This window comes from Falco peregrinus, chromosome 5 (genome assembly GCF_023634155.1).
Source record: "Falco peregrinus isolate bFalPer1 chromosome 5, bFalPer1.pri, whole genome shotgun sequence".
In the NCBI taxonomy this organism is placed as follows: domain Eukaryota; kingdom Metazoa; phylum Chordata; class Aves; order Falconiformes; family Falconidae; genus Falco; species Falco peregrinus.
Genome location: NC_073725.1, coordinates 32,526,662 through 32,545,709, shown reverse-complemented (window position 1 = coordinate 32,545,709; position 19,048 = coordinate 32,526,662). Strand labels below are relative to the sequence as shown.

The window sequence follows — 19,048 nt, the reverse complement described above, 5'->3', positions numbered from 1 at the left end:
GGCGGGACAGGTGGCGCTGCCAGCCCCGGGGGCCAGGCCCGGGCCCCGCTCAGCGGGCCGGGCGCGTTCCACCGCCCCGGCGGCCTTCGTAACAGTAGAGGAGGAGAAAGGGGTGCGCGGCGGCCCCAGCCCCGCCCCCGCCCCCACAACGCCGCGGCGAGGCAGCGGGCGCTCGGGGCTCGCAGATAGCGGGTGACTGGCACCGCCGCCGCCCGCGCTCCCAGCCCTCTCCGCGTCTCCTCATTTGCGTGTCTCTACCTTCGTGCCCGGGAGCGGCCAATCGGCGTGTGCAGCAGCGGCCGCCGCCGTCGCTCACCTGCTGCGGCCGCGCCCGCCTGCCGGCGAGGGGCGGGGTGGCGGCTCCTGCTGCGCGGTACCGAGCGGCGGCGCGATGGTGTGCGGGGGCTTCGCGTGCTCCAAGAACTGCCTCTGCGCCCTCAACCTGCTCTACACGGTGCGTGAGGCGAGGCGGCCGGGGGGCGCGGGCTGTCGGGCCGCGTCTCCCCCGCCCGGCGGGTGGCGGGGTGAGGTGGGCTGGGGGCGGCGGCGGGGAGGGGAGGCGGCGGGGCTCGCTCCGCTGCGGGCTGAGGCGGCCTCCTCTCGGCGGGATGGTGCCCAGGGGCTGGGGGGACTCGGAGCCGGGGCCGCCGCTCGCTTGCGGCCTCCAGCTGCGGGCGAGGTGGCACCCGTCTGGCCGGGCTTTGTCACTGCAGAGACGTGGCTCCCCGGGATCAAAATCCAGGGCGGTCCGGGAGCGGGCGGCGGGGCGAGGCTGCCCGTCCGCGGGGAAACCGCATCCCCGGCGGCGGGCTGGGCCGGGCTGGCGAGCGGCGGCGCTGCGGTGCCCTTTTCCCTTGCGTGGAAGGGTCGCTGCACCAAGCCGGGCGCGAGTGAGGAAGGGATCACTTTGTTATTCCTAAGCCAGGGAGTAGCACCGAGAGGTAAGTGCATTTCGGCGAGCGACAAGGCCCCCGGCCCCCTGGTCTTCCCGGGGATGGACCAGGCCGGCGGTAACGTCTGTGTGTGTGAGGGCCAGGGAAATAGTAGTGTAATAAACTGAAATAACTGACTTCTTGGGGAGCATCAGGCAGGTGCCTCGCTTCGCCTCTGCAAGCTGGAGGGCCTGTTTTCAACAGAGAACAATAAAATCTCCAGTTACGGTGTAGCTGCAGGTTTTTTTCCTCATTATCTATTTTAAAATGACACAGAAGCAGCAAGAGACAGGAGTGAGTGCATGTAATGGCTTCCTCTCACAGCTCATCTGGTGAGGTAGTATGTCCTCTAATGTTTCACGTTAACTTTCATGCTTGGGGATGACTTCCAGCAGGCTGAAATTGGGGTCAGCCAGTGCTTGCAGGCAGCGGTGGTGGTGCTTTTCGGAAAGCACTGCCTGATCTCGACTGAGGGCAGGACAGTGGGATAAACAGGTCTAAGGCTGTTCATCAGAACAAGGAGTTCTCGTAGCTGTCGGTTACTGGACCTGACGCTAGTCACCAGGACGAAGCACAAATGGATATAGAAGTGCTTGTGCTGAAGCCAGAGTTGTTGTATTTTTTGGTGTATGAGTGAAAAGTTCCCTCAGAAAAGAGGGAACTTAATATAGGAGAAGCTGTGCTATTGCACGTGCTTCCTTGGAGGAGCTTGCGGAGCGAGTATGTCCCTGAAAAAGTCTGTGGAACATGCTTAGGAAGTCCCTGCTTATACAGCTGTGAAAGTCACCCAGGATCCCTGTGATGCTACGGATCGCCCAAGCTAACCCCAGCCAGAATAGAGGGGAGCAGGCAGGCATTGCCACGTTTGGCAACTGTAGTTGGAGGCAAGGTCAGTGTTTGTAGACTGTCATAATGAAGGTTAGAATAGAATAGCCCAGGTTGGAAGTGACCTCAAAAAATCATCATGGCCAGCTTTTTGTGGGATTGCACCGTCCCAATGGATAGGATACAGGTAAATAGTCCCATCCTGGTTTCTCTTTTCAGTAAACCAGAGGTTAATTTAAGACTTCTTTTTGCCATTGTTGTTACTGTTTCTTTAGTGACAGAGTAGTGAAAGAAATCTGGTTCTTTCTAACCTAATACATGCACAAATCTCATTTTGAGGTCACCTGGATGGTAGGTGTTGTTTTTTTCTCTGAAGACACCATTACTTATTCCTATAGCTACATATTCACCAGGTATAAGAGGTCTGGTAGGCCTTTTGGACATATTTGGCCTCAGCAAGGGTGGGTTGGTCTTTGGGACCTCTGTAGTTTTGTCTGTGATACCTGTACAGTGCACCTGTGACCTTCATCTTGCTCTGATATCTCCTTGAGTCAAATTTACTTTGTGGGTGTCACATGGTATTCTTTCATTTGACCTATGCAGACCACACATTTTTGCTGAAGGGAAGGAATGACTTCTTTGAACTACAGTAACTGGAATATTCAATTGCTATTGCTTGTGTTATGTATTAATTATAGACAAGTTACAAGACTAATGCTTTAAAATTCTGAGTTGCAGAAATAACATTTAAGGTGTTTAGTTGGCCTGGTGGAGTTGATCTAGCAAACTATGTGGGCTTCTCTGGTCCTTGGCTAGACAAAACCCTAACAATACAAGAATTGGGTTGCAAAAGTGATGAATGATAGGTTTATTTTTTTCCCAGCTGGAAGAAAATACAGAAGACAGAATAAAAACAAGCAAAAGCATCATCTTTTTAAACAATATTAATTCACTGTAATAATTGATGAGAGGGGAGTAGTGGGGGTAAGAAGGAGTATCAGCTCAAATAGGTAACACTCGTCAAATGTTTTTCTAGCTAGCATTGATGTGGCTGTATCACATTCTTGAAAGAAATAAACGCTTAGAACTGTATATTGGGGGTTACAGTTTATACTCCGTTTTTCTTTAAAAGACTTCTAGAATAGGATATTGGAGCTTAATTTTCTTTTTCTTTTATTTTTATTTTATTTTATTATATTTCTTTTTATTTTATTTTTCTATTGCTGTCTATTGCATATTACTTTTTATGGTAGTACACCAAGAAAAATACATGTCCTGGCGGTAATAAATCAGTTACTGGTTTAAGGCAAGAAACCAGAAACCCACTAACCTAATTGCTTATTTAATGTTCTTTTTGGATGGTACTTTGCTAATGACTTTTGGTTCTTCTCTGGTCTAAGTTAATGTCCTTAGGGCCTGATTCTATTTTAAAATGTATTTTACATGAGTAATTCTGACATCTATGCTGAATCTTGCTGACTTCAGTATGATTTCTTATAGGAAGAGTCAAGAAGAATAATTGAGAGTATTTATTGATTCTGTGTATATAATTATGTGTACTGCCAGAATGAAGTCTGACATGGAAGAAATGTCTGTATACAAGGACCTTTAAGATACTAGCCTTGGGTTTCTGTCAAATTTTGTCTGTCTTTATTCAGTCATACTTATATTTCCCATCAAATGGCAAACCCATACAAACTGTTTAAAATGTCTGTCCACAGAATTCAGCCAAATTCAAGGATGTGTATGTAATTTAAGACTTCTAATCTTCCAGGTATGAGAACCCTAGATGCTGGCTCCACCAGTATTTGTTCACGTTAACCAGACAAGGATTTCCTTAGGTAGACAGTGTTCCTTCCAAGGAGGTCTTGAGTAATTGTGTTGAAGTATGAACAGTTGATTTGTTATTTCAAATCAGATTTTCAGAACGGAAAGGGAAATTTCTAAGCGCTAATTAGTGGTGAAAGATTGGGTGGTAGCTGGGCCACAGATACTTAAATTTAAAAAAAAAAATAGTCAGTTCATTTGGATGGTGTGTGCTGGTTTTGTCACCCAAGCAGCTACTTAATTATTGCTGTAGCAGCAAACATGAACTGTTTGTTGTTGGTAAGTAAACATCTCACATTTGTTTTGATGAGCAGGCTTTCAGTTTTTCTTACACCTAGAGTGGCTGTTTGAAATTAAAACACAGGGTACCTTTACCATTAAAGTGTGTATTTTTTAGTGGCACAGAGTTCATTCCACAAAATCATCCACATTTCCTCAGAACACTTTAAAGTACCTTGTCAAAGTAATGTACTTTTTCTATGACTTTGTTCTCTGAACCTGTTTTTTTTATTGTCTATGAAATGTCCTGGTTTTTGCATCCATTTTCAAGCACTGTATTTGAAAGTTGTAAGCTTCTTTTTTCCTACCGCTGCCTGTTCTCTGGATGCAGCAATTATTGGAGGTGTAGTTAGTGCGTTTGTGCTTTCTGCCCTCTATCAAAATTGCTTTGCCTGTATTATGGGAGTGTGAAAGGTGAGTGCAGAAATTTTCAGGTTTGGACAATGTGTGCTTGACATCATAGGGTTTTTAATAACATTCGTCTTGAATACAGAGTTTCCGTTGCAAAGGAGTGAGCATTTTGCATCTTCCATGCAAGTGTGCTAGCTCCATCTGTCTTTTTGCTGCATGGGGGAAACCTGGTGTTAGAGGCAGGGCGAACATGTGGATATTCCTATGGAAAGGGGATGTGACTGTTTCCTGCATTGTCTGATAATTCCTGACTGCTGTAGTGGCTATACGGAGCCAGGTACAAGCAGACAGGAATTAGAGAAACACAGTTCTTGCCTTATGCAGCAATTTCATGAACCTGTGATCTCTGAGTTCAGTTCTGTTTTGGTTTGTATAAGTTTGTTTTACTGTAAGAAGTGACCAGTAAATAGCCTGCTGTTTGCTGTGTCTGACAGTCTTTAGTCAGCATTTAAGAGGGCAGAGTCAAAAGTTTGCCCCAGCACTAGCCTGTGCTGGGCTGGTCTAGCTCAGCATCCTTACTGGGTGCTTGGCAAGTGGGACAGGTTGTCTGTAAGTTATTTCTGTCATTCTCAAGGACATTTTGAAGGCAGCAGTATAAGCTGTACTATCTAGTCTTGACACGTAAATTAAAGTGGTACAGAAGCTCCCAGGTGTGTGGCAGGGAAGGTTAATGTTGGTCATGTCAATTTAGTCTTGCATTTGGCCTTTTTGTTTTGTTTTGCATTCATTGGCTTTTGGGGAAGGTTTCTATGCTCACGCTTGAGAGCATGAAAGGGCGGCTACAGCCAAAACATGGATCTACAAGACCTTTTGTCAGTGCTTGGGAATACCCTCAGCTGTACTGTCTGTCAGTTTGTAGCCAAAGTGACAGCGGTTTGTGGTAGCAGGTGGGAACTGAGACATGTACTGGGTCCATAGACCAGATATGAGTGGGTTTTGTTGTTTGACTTGCCTTGTGCAGAGTGCATAGTGGCATTTAGAGCTAGGAAGGCAGACACTTTCGTGAAGGAACTGGAGAACGACAGGGCACAGAAGAAGGAGGCTGTATGGAGCTTGGCATGTTTTGATACCACTGATGTTTTCAGCCATCCTAGTGGTGCAGATGACAGTTATTGAGAAGCCCTTTGAATGTCTTGTAGCCTTGTAGCTTAATTTATTAGTTGTGATCTAATCTAATCAGTTTTGTGTTGAAGGAGATACATGTGTGGAAGAAGGGTATGTGGGATCATCGGGCTTCCTGAAAATGTTTCACAGCTTCTTAAAAAACAATAAACAAACAAGGAAGCAAAAATAAATATTTTAGAACATAATTGTTCCTGATACACAATAGAAAGCTTTCATTTCCAAAGATCAGGGAGTACGAAATAGGTTAAATCTCTGCCATTTTAATGTGGAAGGACCTTGTTACACGTCAAAACCAACTTGACCGTAAGTGCTGGCCAGTGCCATGAAGAACTCTGAAGTAGGCCTGAAACAGAAAGAACTGGCTTTCATGATAACAGGAATTCTGCCTTTCACAGAAATTACTTGTTCCACGTGATGTGTCTCAAGGCTGTTCAGTAACCAGACTACTGATAACTTCATTTAAATAAGGCACCTAAGGGTGGAAGGTTTTGCATTCTGTTAGAAATCCTTTGGAGGTACCCAGAGTTTTCCTTACTGCTCAGCCTTTATTTTGCTTTCAGCAAAGCTGAACAAGTACTGTAAGGAGACAAGGTTGCTTACAGGTTGGCTAGCTCACAGCTGTGATAGAAATCAATTTAGTCTAAACTTGCTAAAGGTGTACCACTATATACTGCCACTTATTTTAATGTGGTGGTTTTAGATGAAGTGCAGGGATCCAGGACAGTTGTGTTCTAGAGTCTCTGTGGCTGTGCAGAAATGGTTGGCCCAGTTGAAAGGCAGGGTGGTGGCGATCTCTGCCTTCGAAGTACATACCATTTGAGATTTAAAATTTAAAGCCCCCTTAAAGAAGTGGAAGATGAACTTAAATGTGGAGAGAGAAGTTAGGGAGGATGTGTTTCTTCATGTGTGTAATCTCTCTGGTTTTAGTTCCTGTTCTATACCCAGCCTGACACGTAGTCTGTAAATACTTCCTTTGCTGGTACCAGTGTAAAGGCTCTATAGTCTCTTTATCTGGGAATGGTGAGGCTGTATTTCTTGACATGTAAGTTCTGAAATGCAGTTTTTACTAACTCCCTTTTGGGCTGAGCCTACAAGAAAACAGTGGGAAAACAAACTTCTGCATATGACTTCCTTCTTTGTGAGCAGTCCAAGCTAGTTGCAATACTGAATAGTTGCTAGTTAAAACAGCACATTTGCTTGTGGATTGTTGTTGAAGGAAGGAGGAACTGGTCTGGGTATTTGCATTGTTTCTCAGTGGCATGGTCTAGAGAAATAACTCATCAGTGTCATGTTTTCTTCTTGTAATGTTGACTCCTTGTGGATAAATACACAAAGGGTAAGTGTGAAGAGAAATACTTTTTTCCAGTACAGGAGCAAGGGTAATGAGCAGCTGTGTGCACAGGAGAACTTGGATTTAAAGAATAGGGCAATTTAAGAGTTTTTGGAGGTTTTTTTTGATAGGAGTAGTAATTCATGCAGCAGTAAGGGGAAAGAGAACCCTGACAAGTATTGTAAAGGCTAATGCTTTAATCATGTTAATGAGAAATTAACCGGAAAACAGGGCAGTCAAACTTGTGATGACTTCATCTCTGTGACAAAGACATTCTTTGACTCTAAATTAATTTTTAAATATCTCTGAAGTTCAAATGTGTGTGTGTGTGTGTATATATATATATATATATATAATGGAAATCACTTAAAGTGGAGTCTGATCCATTCCAATGTTCTTGAACTTACAGTCCCTAAAATTTTTCTGGTAGAGGTGCTGATAATGGAGTAACATTTTGTCTGTTGGTAATATGCTTGATTTCCTTAAATTTTTTTTTTTTTACTCTTTAGAAAAAGTGCTCAATCTCATAGTGAAAACTACTGTTCTTCACTTAGGATTTGTGCTACCTGTAGGTTGGTTCCGGTAAAGCATTTACTTAACCTCAAAATTGATGCGTTTATATGTAGAATTATGCTAAGCCTGAGTTTGTGTGTGTGCTTTTTAAATAAGGTTGCTAGCTAGGGTTTGTATTGATGGGAAACACAGTATATAGTAAATGAGGATATTAAGTTTAAAATATTGGCTGTCACCCCCCCGCCACATGCACACAGTTCCCATGGGTTTACGTTGCTTTTTTGGTTTGCAGACACTGTGTGTTTATAGCATGTTTCCGTGGGACAAATTGTTCCAGCTTGAGACTGTAATAAATTCTTTTGCTCTTAATACCTGTTGGCTTGTCCCGATGGTTTTGAAGCTGTTTAAGTGCTTCTTCAGAATCATTCATTGCTCTTTTACTGGGGGACCTTACTGCTTTTAAGAAGGTGTTTTGTTGGTATGGGGTTTAGGAGATATTTAGTGAGCTAGACGGTACAGAACAGTCCTTGCGTAGTGCTAAATCTGTCTCTTATCTGCCTGTTAGAACTCTGATTTTTGATGTGGAGAGTGGCAAAATTTTCGCCGTGGAAGAGCTGGCTGTGGTGTGTGGGAGTGCTGGTTGGAAGGGACTTCTGGGGCTCGCTCATTTGTCCAGGCTCCTGCTCACAGTGGGATTATGACTAATACTTGTCAGCTGTGGCTTTGTCTACTGAGTCTGGAAAACCTCTGAGAACAAAGATTATCACCCGAGTATGGCACCAGACCACCTTGCAGCTGTTTTTTTCTAATGTCCAGTCTGAACCTCCAAAGCTGTTACTTGTGAAGCCGAGAACACTGCCTCCGTTGCTGTTGCAAATCGCCTCCAGCTTCAGTTGCTATTAGACTATCCCTAGGCAGCCTCTCTGTTAGACTAAACCAACACAGCTCCATCACCTGCTTCTCAAACATCACCTGCAAGGCTCCAGGCCATTTCCAGGTTCTCAGATTCCTTTTTGACCTGGGGGACTTGAAATAGGACACAGTATTTGAGCTGCAGTCTCACTAGCGTTGTTTTCTTTGAGTACACTCCTCTTGGCTTTCCCTGTTTGCAATGAGAACACACTCTTGGCTCATACTCAGCTTGGCAACCAGTTTGATCTCCAGATCTATCTCAGTAGGGCTGTTGTTCAACCAGTTTGTTCCCAGGCTCCCCGGAAGCACCTCAGGAGCAGAATTTTGCACTTTGAGGATCCTGTTGGCTTATTCCTCAAGTTTATCAAGGTCTATCTGAGTTTAATATATTTGGAGAGTTGATCATTCTTCCTTGTTTAGTATCATCCACAAATTTTCTGAGGATTTATTCTGTCTTATCACCCAGGTTGCTGATGAAGATACTGTGTAATATTGGCCTTGTATCAGCCTTTGTGGTGTTCCTTACCTGCTACCAGCTGGATGATGAGCCATCAGCTGCTACCCTTGAAGCTCAAGCAGTCCAACCTATTGTCATTCAGTCTAACTGGCCATTTCTCCAACCCAATCTTTTCAGCTTATGAGACTGCTGTGGGAAACCAGATCAGTCCTAATCACTTAAAAACTGAACTGTGATTTCATACATTTCTGATAGATGTACCAAGCAAAAATCTGAAGTGTTGGTAACCAAGCCTAACTTTATGTAAGTCAACTCATATACATAAAATGAAGTTTCACATATAGTTTCAATCTTCCAGTGATGATGCTGTTTTCTTCAGGGGAATCTGGTGCTGTGAAATGTCATTTCAGTAAAAGAAAATGTGACATTCAGAAGCTCTGTAGACAGTCCTTTTTCCTTTATTTAACAGAAATAAAGGAACTTTTTTTTACTTTTTTTGTAAGTAAATAAAGCTTATCCATTTAGAATGTACATATTACTCATTTAAAAGTATGGTTACTAAGTACTTTCGTTTCAAGTACGTTTTACTACAGAGTCTTAGCAGCTTCACTTTTAGAAATACTTCATCTAAATCCTTTTGTTCCAAAACACTGGAATAAGCCCTGTAGAGCAGTCATTTCTAGTGGCTGAACAGTGCCTAATGCTATGAGCCTTGCATTGTTTTACAGACTTCTAAAACCTCTTCCCCAAGCAGCTTACATTATTTTTCCTGCTTGTAGTAGTATGTTTACTTTAGTTTTTCACATTATGGCACTATATATATGTGTGTGTGTTAAGTATAGTTTTACTGCTCAACATTCAGATAGTCCAATCCAAACCTGAAAATGAAGGAATAACCATGATTTCATCTTTACATCAACATGCTGAGGAGTCAGGAACTTAATACTGAATCTGTTTCTAGAATGGTTTGTAAACCTGCCATCTCCAGTTTTGAAACATGAAGTCAGTTTTCCATTAGTTTAAATGGCCAGAATTGGAGTAGCTTATAGTTACTTTTATCTAAATCATGTATCTGCCTGACTGGATACAGCATTTTCACTTAGTTTGCCAAGCAGAGCCCAGTAGCCTGGATCTGTGATCATACTGAATTTCCAGATGTTTTAAGGAATTGGATAATGGACAACTTTGTCATGTGAAAAGAGAAAATACAGCCTTGGTATTATGGAGGTAAAGCTTGAAAATGAGACTGATAGCTCTAAAACTGGAATGTGATCAAAAGAGAAACTGAACTATTTTATGATACTTCATTTTTCAAAGTCGGTCACACAATTCCTGAACATCCAGGGCTCAAGAATGGGTTTAAAGGCCAGAGAGGCTTCTTTTCAACTGGAAAACCATGGCAGTTCCAGATTCATAATGTGTCTGCCAGAAAAACTTCTTGGGCCAGGGGGTCATGGTAATAGCTTTTAGTGTCATACGCACTCATTTCTTGTACATATTGTCAGAATAATGGATGCTGGGATGAGTAACAGTAGCAAGAAACCAGTACCCTGCAGTTCACACACTGCATTTATCCAGTAGGTGTTTTAGGCACAGATATTGTTCAAGTCTCTTCTTTTGATTTTGATACTTCAAGACTGAAAGTAATTGCATCAAATTGGGTTAGACCTCTTATGAAATGAGGAAAGAGCTGAACAAATACAGTTTTTGGTATCCTGGAGGCAGATTGGTGAAAATAAAGATTGACACTCATAGCTCAGGCAGAAGGAAGAAGTATTGGTGAAAATCATTAGGGACAAAGTTTTTTTGCTTTTCTTTGTTAATTGAGATTTGTCATTGCCTTTGAGGTTTTTTTATGAGGTAACACTTTGAAGAGCTGTTTACTGGCAGTGTGACCTCCGTGCTTTTAAGTTGGTGCAGAGTATGGGACGTCAGCCAGCACCTTCTGACTGGAAACTGGGTTATGTGATTTCTTTTGTTGTTCACTTCTGATGCTTACGTGGGAAAATAAATCTTCCCGGTAGTATGACATGAAGAAATATAGTGAATGGGCATAGATCAAACCAGGTAGGTTTTGCACATAACTGTCTGATTAGCAAGGCTAATTTTTAACATGATGACATCAGGAATGTGCAGTGCGCATTCAGAAAATCTGTCTGTGGCTGAGCCAAGGCTTCTTGTTTTGTTTTACTTTTTATTTCTCCCCTCTTCATAATTTAGTTTCACTACAGCTTAGCCTGGTGTTTTCGTTTTAAATAAACATGGTGGTTAAGGCTTTTTGTTTAAGAGAAAGAAAGACAAATGTGAATTAATCCTAAAACTCTACTGCTATTGAAGAATTGCTTGAAATTGTATGTTGTTCTTTTGTCTCTCCTTGTGGTGAGAGAGAGGTGTAGGTATAACAAATACCTTCCTTTTCTTCTTGCAGACTCATAAATTTCTTATGTGGTTTACTGGCTTTTGGTAAAAATATTTTTTGAGATGTGTTCTTCCGTGAACACACAAAAAACCACCCACTGTATTTTGATCTTGATAAGCATCACCACTTGTTTTACTAGCTTTCTTGATGTTATTTTAGAGTTCCGTGTTTCAAAAGCAGCATTACATAGCTCAGTTTTCTAAGATGTACTTAAGCTGAAAAAATATACAGATGTATTTGGTATTAAAATCAACAAAAATGCCCTGCTGTAGGGTAAATATACTGAAATAAGTTGGAAATGTCCTCTTTTTTTTTTTTCTTCCCCATCCCTCAGGGTAAGTAGTAAAACATCATGAGGTGCATCTTGTTTGAATGGCAACTGGTGAGCAAGTGTAGGTGCTCACTCTGTGTTTTCTGTTGAATAAAGCCAAGTGGCTGGACTAGACCAAATGCTTACAGTTTTGTTGTTGGTTTTTTTTTTTTTAATAATGATACAATTTCTGGGTACATTTTGGTGAGGTCATGGTTTTGGGAAGTTAAAATTTGCATGTTGAATCGGTGTTTATTTAACTGAGAATGTAATGGGTGGTAGATTACACATAGGTTTAACTGTTTCAAGCAAGAGAGTATTAGGCATCTTGTGTATTGGACATCTGGATTGGCTTTGCTGCTTCCCTCATGCTGTACCTCATTACAGATTTCTCTGCAGCTTTTCATGTTGGAATTTTTTTTTTCTTCTGTGTTTTTGGCATGGAAACAGGAAAGGCTGGAGTTTCCTGCCTGTATAAACAATAAATCCGAGTAAACTAACTGGGACAGATTCTGCCTGCCTTCCTTGAATACCATCTTTAGAAGGAAGGAAATGACGTAAGAGTGTTTTGGGTATTGGAATAGGATTGACTTCATAGCGGAGCTATTTTCTTGAAGAAATATGTAGCAGAGACAGGGCACCTTTATTGTTTTACTACGTGAAGTCCTTGAGATACAGATCTAAAAAGTGTTTTTGTGTGATCTTGCCAACTGTTGTGTTACATCATCAACTGTAGAATTAATACAGCTGTATTCCTGATTACAGTAAATTTTGGCAAAGTGGGCTTTTTTTATGTATGTGGAGCTCTATGTTCTATTTTCTTTAAATACACTCCTTCTGTTTCAGAAAGCATTTGGAATTTTCATTCTGTGAATTAAAGCTGAATGAGCTAATGGTTTTTAGCTTATTTGTTGGTTCTGTTATAATCCGCGCTTCAATTTAATGTCTCTATTCAGTCACAGATAATGCAACATGACTTGACTTTGTAGGTAGATTAAGTTGTAACAGTTCCACATTAACAGTGTTGAAGAACATGTGTTCCTTAAAGCATCTGGAACTGAAGTTACCTCTGTGATGAAGTGGAGGATTGGTTTATTTAGGCTTGTGCTGCTTCTCTTCTCACTGAAAAGAAAAATTGTACCTTTCTAATAACAACTTTAATGTAAAGAATGTAGCTGTGTGTAGGTTGACTCTTTTAATATGCAGACTAACTTTTTTTTTCTCTCCCCTCCAGCTGGTAAGCCTGCTGCTGATTGGAATTGCGGCATGGGGAATTGGCTTCGGCCTCATCTCTAGCTTCAGAGTTGTTGGAGTGGCAATTGCAGTAGGAATCTTCCTCTTCCTTATTGCCTTAGTTGGATTGATCGGTGCGGTGAAACATCATCAAGTACTGCTGTTCTTTGTATCCTTTTGATGCATTACATGCATTGCAGCTTGGTTCAAGCCATGTAAACAACCTGGTCTGTCAGCTGAGACTGATGTGGAAGGTGCTTCAGAAAGAGAACAGAAATTCACAATCTTATTTTGGGCAAATGTAGGCTACATTAAACTTCCTTCCCATGTAACTTTATTCCAGCTTCTTTTTTTTCTCCCTTGTTTGTGCTCTGAAGACAGAAGTTTTCATGTCTCCTCTTTTTAAAAATTAAAATAATTCAAATTTTTGAGGGCTTTTTGTGGTGGCTCACTGTGTCGCAGGTGCCTCTTACTGTATGCTCAACCCTACACCAAGCTAGAGTATGTGAACTATTAATGTTTAACAGTAGAAAAGGGTGGTATTTCCAGATAGTGAGCTGGTCGTAGCTGGCAGGAGAGTGCATTGTTGGTAATACAGCCTGTCAAGAAGCACTTTCTTTTCATACCTAGTCTTTAATTGCGAACCCAGACTGTAAATGAGTGCAGACCTTCTCAGTATGTTTTCCTGCCCCTTTGTGCACACCAACAGTGTGTATGCAGTCTGTGGTGCTGCCTCGCATAACAAAATCAGCCTGTTTGGATGAGAAAAGAGATTTATTCGATAAAACTGTTTATTTTTCTGGTTATAGTCTATGAATAAATAGTGACCTCCACTTTACAAACCATTTAATTCTGTGAGTTACGTATTTACCTCTGAACACAGCAGCCAGATTGTGAAGGCAGTGCTTGACTTTCAAAACGTCATCTTTAGTAATCGCAGTTTGTTCTTTTTGTTTTACACTGTCTTCAGATGCATTAGTTCAGAAGTGTGTGAGGCTGTGTTCCAAAAGGAACTTTCACTTTTTTTTACATTTAGGCTAAAGTTATCTTTTTGTAATTAAGTATCTTTTGTAATTTTGTAATTGAAGTATCTTGTCATTACTAATGAAGTAATGACAACATGAGTCCCTAAAGCTGGAGAAATTGGCTGTAGACTTTTCTCTCTGAAACCTCCTCTTACTAACGTTTCTGCTCATGCTGTCTTGCTAGGCAAGAAACACCTAACCCAGAAATAACAGCTATGTATAGTAGTAGCCAGAAAGAGGCAATACATGGTGATTGAGGTCTGCGAACATTATTTGGGTCATCTTTTCCACATCCAGTGAGAATTCACTTCTATAGTTCTTTTATTTTAAAGCACTTACTGTTATCCAGTGAAATAAGGAATACCGTTAGGCATATGTGTTATAAAAGCAAAATTAATTTGAGAGTATATCCTTAACTATTTCCAGTACATGATTATTCTTTTGCTAGTCTTTATTGTCCAGTTTTCTGTCTCCTGTGCCTGTTTGGCACTAAACAAGGAACAGCAGGTAAGTTTCCTGACTTCTCAGTTAATCTATAGCATAATACTGTAAATACGTATGTTGTACATACATGCACACATATTTATATATAGTCTTCCACAAAATGGAGAGAGGCTATTCTAAGAAAAGCAACATTATCCTTTTAATTAAGTACTAGAATTAGGCAGTGCTTGGCTGTAGTAGCTAGAAGGAAATAACATCTGAGTCCTAAAGTGACTTTCAGCTGTCTTTTAAAAAAAAAAAAAAAAAATTAATTTGGTTTTAAGCTTCCTGCCTAGGTTTAGGGTCACAAGCGTAGGAGCATGATATCTTGGCTATGTCATGTGTTCAGCAATTCCAGATAAGCTGATGAAATCTACAGTAATCATAATGTAAAGATGATAAAGCCACTGAATTGTTCTTGTGTAACTGAAAAAGTTAACTACATTAAGAACAGAGGTGACCCTTAAATGTGAAAGTAAAACCAGCTTCCATGAGGTATGGAGACTTAATTCTTACCGCATAAGAAGTGGGCAAAAGTACAGTGGGTAAATAATCAGCTTTTACATGTAAACACACTTTTTGTTTAAAGTCTGAGGAGTCCCAGTTAGATTAGCTGCATGTCCCATTACTAGTGCTCTTGTATTTAGGAAAAAGGAAGGAAGAAAATTAATTACAACCATGAATGTGCTGCTGCTAAGTGCTGCTGTTTCGTTGGCTACACAGGCTGTTTGAACATTCAAGTTATTCTTTAATGTATTATCCTTTTAGACTTCAGGATCTGAAGGTTTTAGTTAGGGAATTTTCAACTTGGTCTAGTGTATTGGTTTCCAGTGAAATGCAAAACAGCTCAATTAACATGTGTTTGCTTATGCCTTCTAGAGTCAACTTCTAGAGGTGGGATGGAATAACACTAACAGTGCGAGAACAGATATTGAGAGAAATCTGAATTGTTGTGGATTCAGAGTTTTTGATCAGAATGAAACCTGCTCCTCTGTAAGTGTTTCAAGTGTGAAAAAACTTCTTCTCATTCTGTTTGTTTGAAAATGTACAATTGTTTTTGTAGTGTCAGAAAGCAGAGCTTTTTAACAAATGTGTAAAGTAGTTGTTAACAATGATACTAAGCTCTTTTGTTAACTTATTTGAAGTGTAATCACAAAGCACCCTGCAAAGGTTGTACCCCATTGTTATTTGTATGCTTGCTTTTCTGGAGTCCTTTAAAACTGCTAGAGTTTTTTTCATGCCTGGCAGTCTTTTAGAGGGCTAGCTAGGTGCTTTCAGTCAATGAAGTGTCATCAGACAAGGGAGTGCAAATTCTCTGTATCTGCTACAGGATTGTTTTAAAAGTCGCCAGTGTCAACCATGTGCACCGATAATAGAAGAATATTCTGGAATGGTGCTGACATTTGTTGGAGGCATAGGACTTTTCTTCAGTTTCACAGAGGTGAGTAGGAGGTTAGAAAATGCAGTGTTTTTTCCCCAATTTTAAGGCATTGTTTTAGGAAGCAATTAATTTTAGGAGGTTTATTACAGGAACTTTCAGTACTATCTCAGGAGTCAAATAATTAGATCAAATTTTTCTAGGCTGTCAGCTTGCTGAAGTCTGCCAGGAGGAGGGCTTGTCTTTATTCAACACTGGGAGTTCTTGCATCTTTGTTATTTATACTACAAACTGCAACTAGATACCACATTAAAATGTGGTGCTGTAAACTGTTAAAGTTTTGCAGAAAGTTAGCTGTTCAGGTTTACCATTCTTCAAACATAATTAAAAGTGTGCCATTACTTTACCTTGTTTCCCTGTTCTTCTGCCTACACTTCCCGCTCCCCCCCCCCCGCAGGTCATTTGGGCCTTTTTTATTTGGGGATTGTTTTTTTTTTTTTGTGTATGCCTTCTGTAATGCAAAGATACAGTTTCATGATGAGTGAAATGTACTTTAAACATCAGGTTAAAAAGGTCTTTGAGTCTTTGCTTTGGTACCCAGATGGTACTGGGTACTGGCTTTATTGAGCAGTGGATAAAAACCCTCAGAGCAGGTCTTTCATAACCCCACAGTAAAGCATGTGAAAATACTCCTCCTGCTCTATAGTGCAGTTTTGAGAAGGTTTGTAGGTACTACAGCAACTTAAGTAGAATCACTCTGACTTCTGCCCTCAATTTCTTTATTAAAAATGCGAAGCTGCTGAGAGGTTGGGGGGGATAACACGATTTGAAAATGTACTAGAAAAATAGCCTCATAATTAAGTGGTAACTGTAAAATAAAACAATTTGGAGGATTTATCATTGCACTAAAACCAGGTTTATTATTACTTACAATTTGGGGAAGGGGCAGAATAATTTAACACTAGACATGCCTATGGAAAATATCTTGCATTGCAGATAAAGTGTTGGGGTTTTTGTTTGTTGCTAGCTATGAATACTTTCTGAGAAGGTGTATTCTTTTTCTAATTAAGAAAGCTGGTGTGTGGTGCCATTTTAGCAACAGTAAAATATCCTAAATTTGCATACTCAGAATTGTCAGGATTTTATGTTTAAAACAAATAGAAGATGGGGTGGAGACCGCCTGCTTAATAATATCTTTGTGTTTTGTTTTCAGATTCTGGGAGTCTGGCTGACTTATAGATACAGGAACCAAAAGGATCCTCGTGCAAACCCTAGTGCATTTCTTTGAGTTTATAAATGACTGAATCTTGTCTCTGCACCCTCTGCTTCAAAATGCAGATTCTCTGTAGTTTGATATTTGTCCATAATAGGGATTCTACATGTACCCAAAATAAAACGTTACGAGAAATTTGTAGTTTTCGTATTTAATTTCCCACTATTTTTCTTCTGAGAATCTGTCTTGAAGTAGACCGGTGTATTTAGTAGCTGGGCAGAGTCAAACTGCTGCTCTGAGCTTGTTAAATAACTCTGGTAAGACTTTGGTAATTGATGTGGTGAACTCTACATAGTGGGTTTTATAGCACTACTGGTATCCAAAAAAAGCCACAAGTATTTTCTGCTGTATTCATTGATTACAAAAAATTCACAGTTGCTCATTAAAATGATGAAAATACATGGTGGATGGTTGGACTGTATGATTTGATTAGGCTTTAGGTTGAACTCTAGTCAACTTTTTTGTCTTAATAATGGTCTCCCACTTTCCTATTAAGTTAAAAATAGAAGCGAAAGATACTGTTTTCTGTAGTGCACGTAAGTGTGTGTTAATGACCACTGTTGTCTTCACTCCTTCCCTTCCCTGTTTGTTTTGAATTTCTGGTAGCTTTAGCATTTTGTTGAGAATAAAAATAAATCTTTTTGGTTATTAGTGGATATCTTCACTATGAAAACTATGAATGAAGAAAGCCAGGAGAATGTGATCTGCAGCTGATTAACTTGAAACTTTTTTTCTTTGACAAGTGAATGAAGTTTGGTATTTGCACAACATCAGAATCAATAGTGGTCTGTCAACTTTAATGTAAGAAACTTTGTCTGGAAAATTGTTGTACAGCTATTTTTTCAGATGGTGTAAAATTATTGCTGTAATAACTCAGCAGTGTATATTCCTCTGTCGTCCAGCTAACAGTCTTGGTTTCATGAGATGTGTAAAAAAGAAAAAAGTTGTGTTTTTTTTTTTTTAAAAAAGTGATGGTTTCCAGTAGTTCGTTTGTTTTTCTTTCTAAAGAAAAGAATTGAAGTTAGAACTGTACATTGTCATGTAGTGTAAGTGTTGCTGAGCAGAAGGAAGGCACAGTCTCTCTTCCAACCTGTATTAGAAGTGATGCATCAGCTGGCACATCAGACATCTAAACACCTGAGGTGTGTAACATTCCATTTGTTTCTAATCACACTGAGTTGCAGACGTGCACTGCACCTTCATTTTGTTGCTGCTTCTGCTGTGGTAGGCGGCTGTACCTGTAGTATATTCCTGAAAGATGGCTCTGCAGGAAGAAAAGGGCGAGAGTTTTTAAGGCCATCTGCCAAGGAGTACAGCAGCTGAGCGAGGTGGAAAGGGACACTGTGAGGGCAGACAGAAGTGGGTCCTCTTACGATCTCCCTTTACTAGGGAAGTGTCTCCTTACTCCTGCAGAGCAGGCAAAAAGAGGTTGAAATACACGCCCATCAGAACACGTTGAGGCTTTCCTGTGCCAGTGGTTCTAAAGAAGGAATTGTCTCGAGGTTTCGAAGGGGACGAGTTGAACCTGATCGCAGAGGGATGTCAAGAACTTGAGCTACAGCCAGCTGCTCCTCGGGTGTAGCTGATGCTGCAACAGCTGCTGCCGGCGCCATCTCCTGGCGCTCGGGCTGTGAATCGCTGCTTCGTGCGTCGAGACGTGTGGGCGTCTGGTTCCGGCACGTACTTGCACATTCGGTGTAAGAGCCCACTCATGTACTGAAAGACCTCAGGAGCCTCCAGACTATTACTGAAGGATAATGTAAATGTACACAGCTTTTCTTTTCGCCCAGGTGCTGTCCTGTTTAAGCAACTAACCTACCAGCTGTTCTCAGTATGTGGCAAGAGGACAGGGATCATCTTGTGGTTGACTTTAACGACAGTAACTTTCCTGGTCTAGGTGGGCTCTGTATTCTGTACATGACTGTAATAAATTAAAGGAGGAGTCTGATGGAGCAAGTGTATGAAGCTTAAAATAATACCACGTTGCTGCTTTGTGACTTTTTTTCCTAATTGTTTTTGGTGTTTAGTTTTGGACGGGTCTGTTTTCATCAATGTGGTAGGTGACATTGGAGTGTGAATGTGCATTGCTGAGAAAATACTGAAAATGCTACCGCTTTACAAACTATGTCTCATAACATGAATTTGGTTTAGTAGTCAAAAGACAGATCGGTGGATCTGTGTGGATTGATTAAAGTTTTTCTATCATTAATAATACTTTGTCTCTTCAAGATTGTGATTGAAAAAAAGCCGCACAACCACTAAAAACCTTGAAATTCACATCAGAGGTGAGGATTCACTTTCAGAGGGTAATTCTTA

At 40.9% G+C, this 19,048-nt stretch overlaps 1 protein-coding gene across 1 annotated transcript; it reads left to right on the top strand.

Moving 5' to 3' along the window:
- Positions 1 to 148: 148 nt before the first annotated feature.
- TSPAN13 (tetraspanin 13) lies at positions 149 to 17,133 on the top strand. The gene is made up of 6 exons (XM_055803483.1): positions 149 to 454; positions 12,575 to 12,742; positions 14,025 to 14,105; positions 14,961 to 15,074; positions 15,412 to 15,522; positions 16,673 to 17,133. The coding sequence occupies exons 1-6, from the start codon at positions 392 to 394 to the stop codon at positions 16,745 to 16,747; spliced, it is 612 nt and encodes a 203-aa protein (XP_055659458.1). The 5' UTR covers positions 149 to 391; the 3' UTR covers positions 16,748 to 17,133.
- The last annotated feature ends 1,915 nt before the right edge of the window (positions 17,134 to 19,048 follow it).

What these genes read in the sequence shown, in the direction of transcription:
- TSPAN13 (XM_055803483.1), top strand. Translation starts at nt 392, where the DNA reads ATGGTGTGCGGGGGCTTCGCGTGCTCCAAGAACTGCCTCTGCGCCCTC. An exon ending in CCCTCAACCTGCTCTACACG is followed by an intron (nt 455 to 12,574) that starts GTGCGTGAGGCG and finishes TCTCCCCTCCAG; the next exon opens with CTGGTAAGCCTGCTGCTGAT. An exon ending in AGAATGAAACCTGCTCCTCT is followed by an intron (nt 15,075 to 15,411) that starts GTAAGTGTTTCA and finishes TATCTGCTACAG; the next exon opens with GATTGTTTTAAAAGTCGCCA.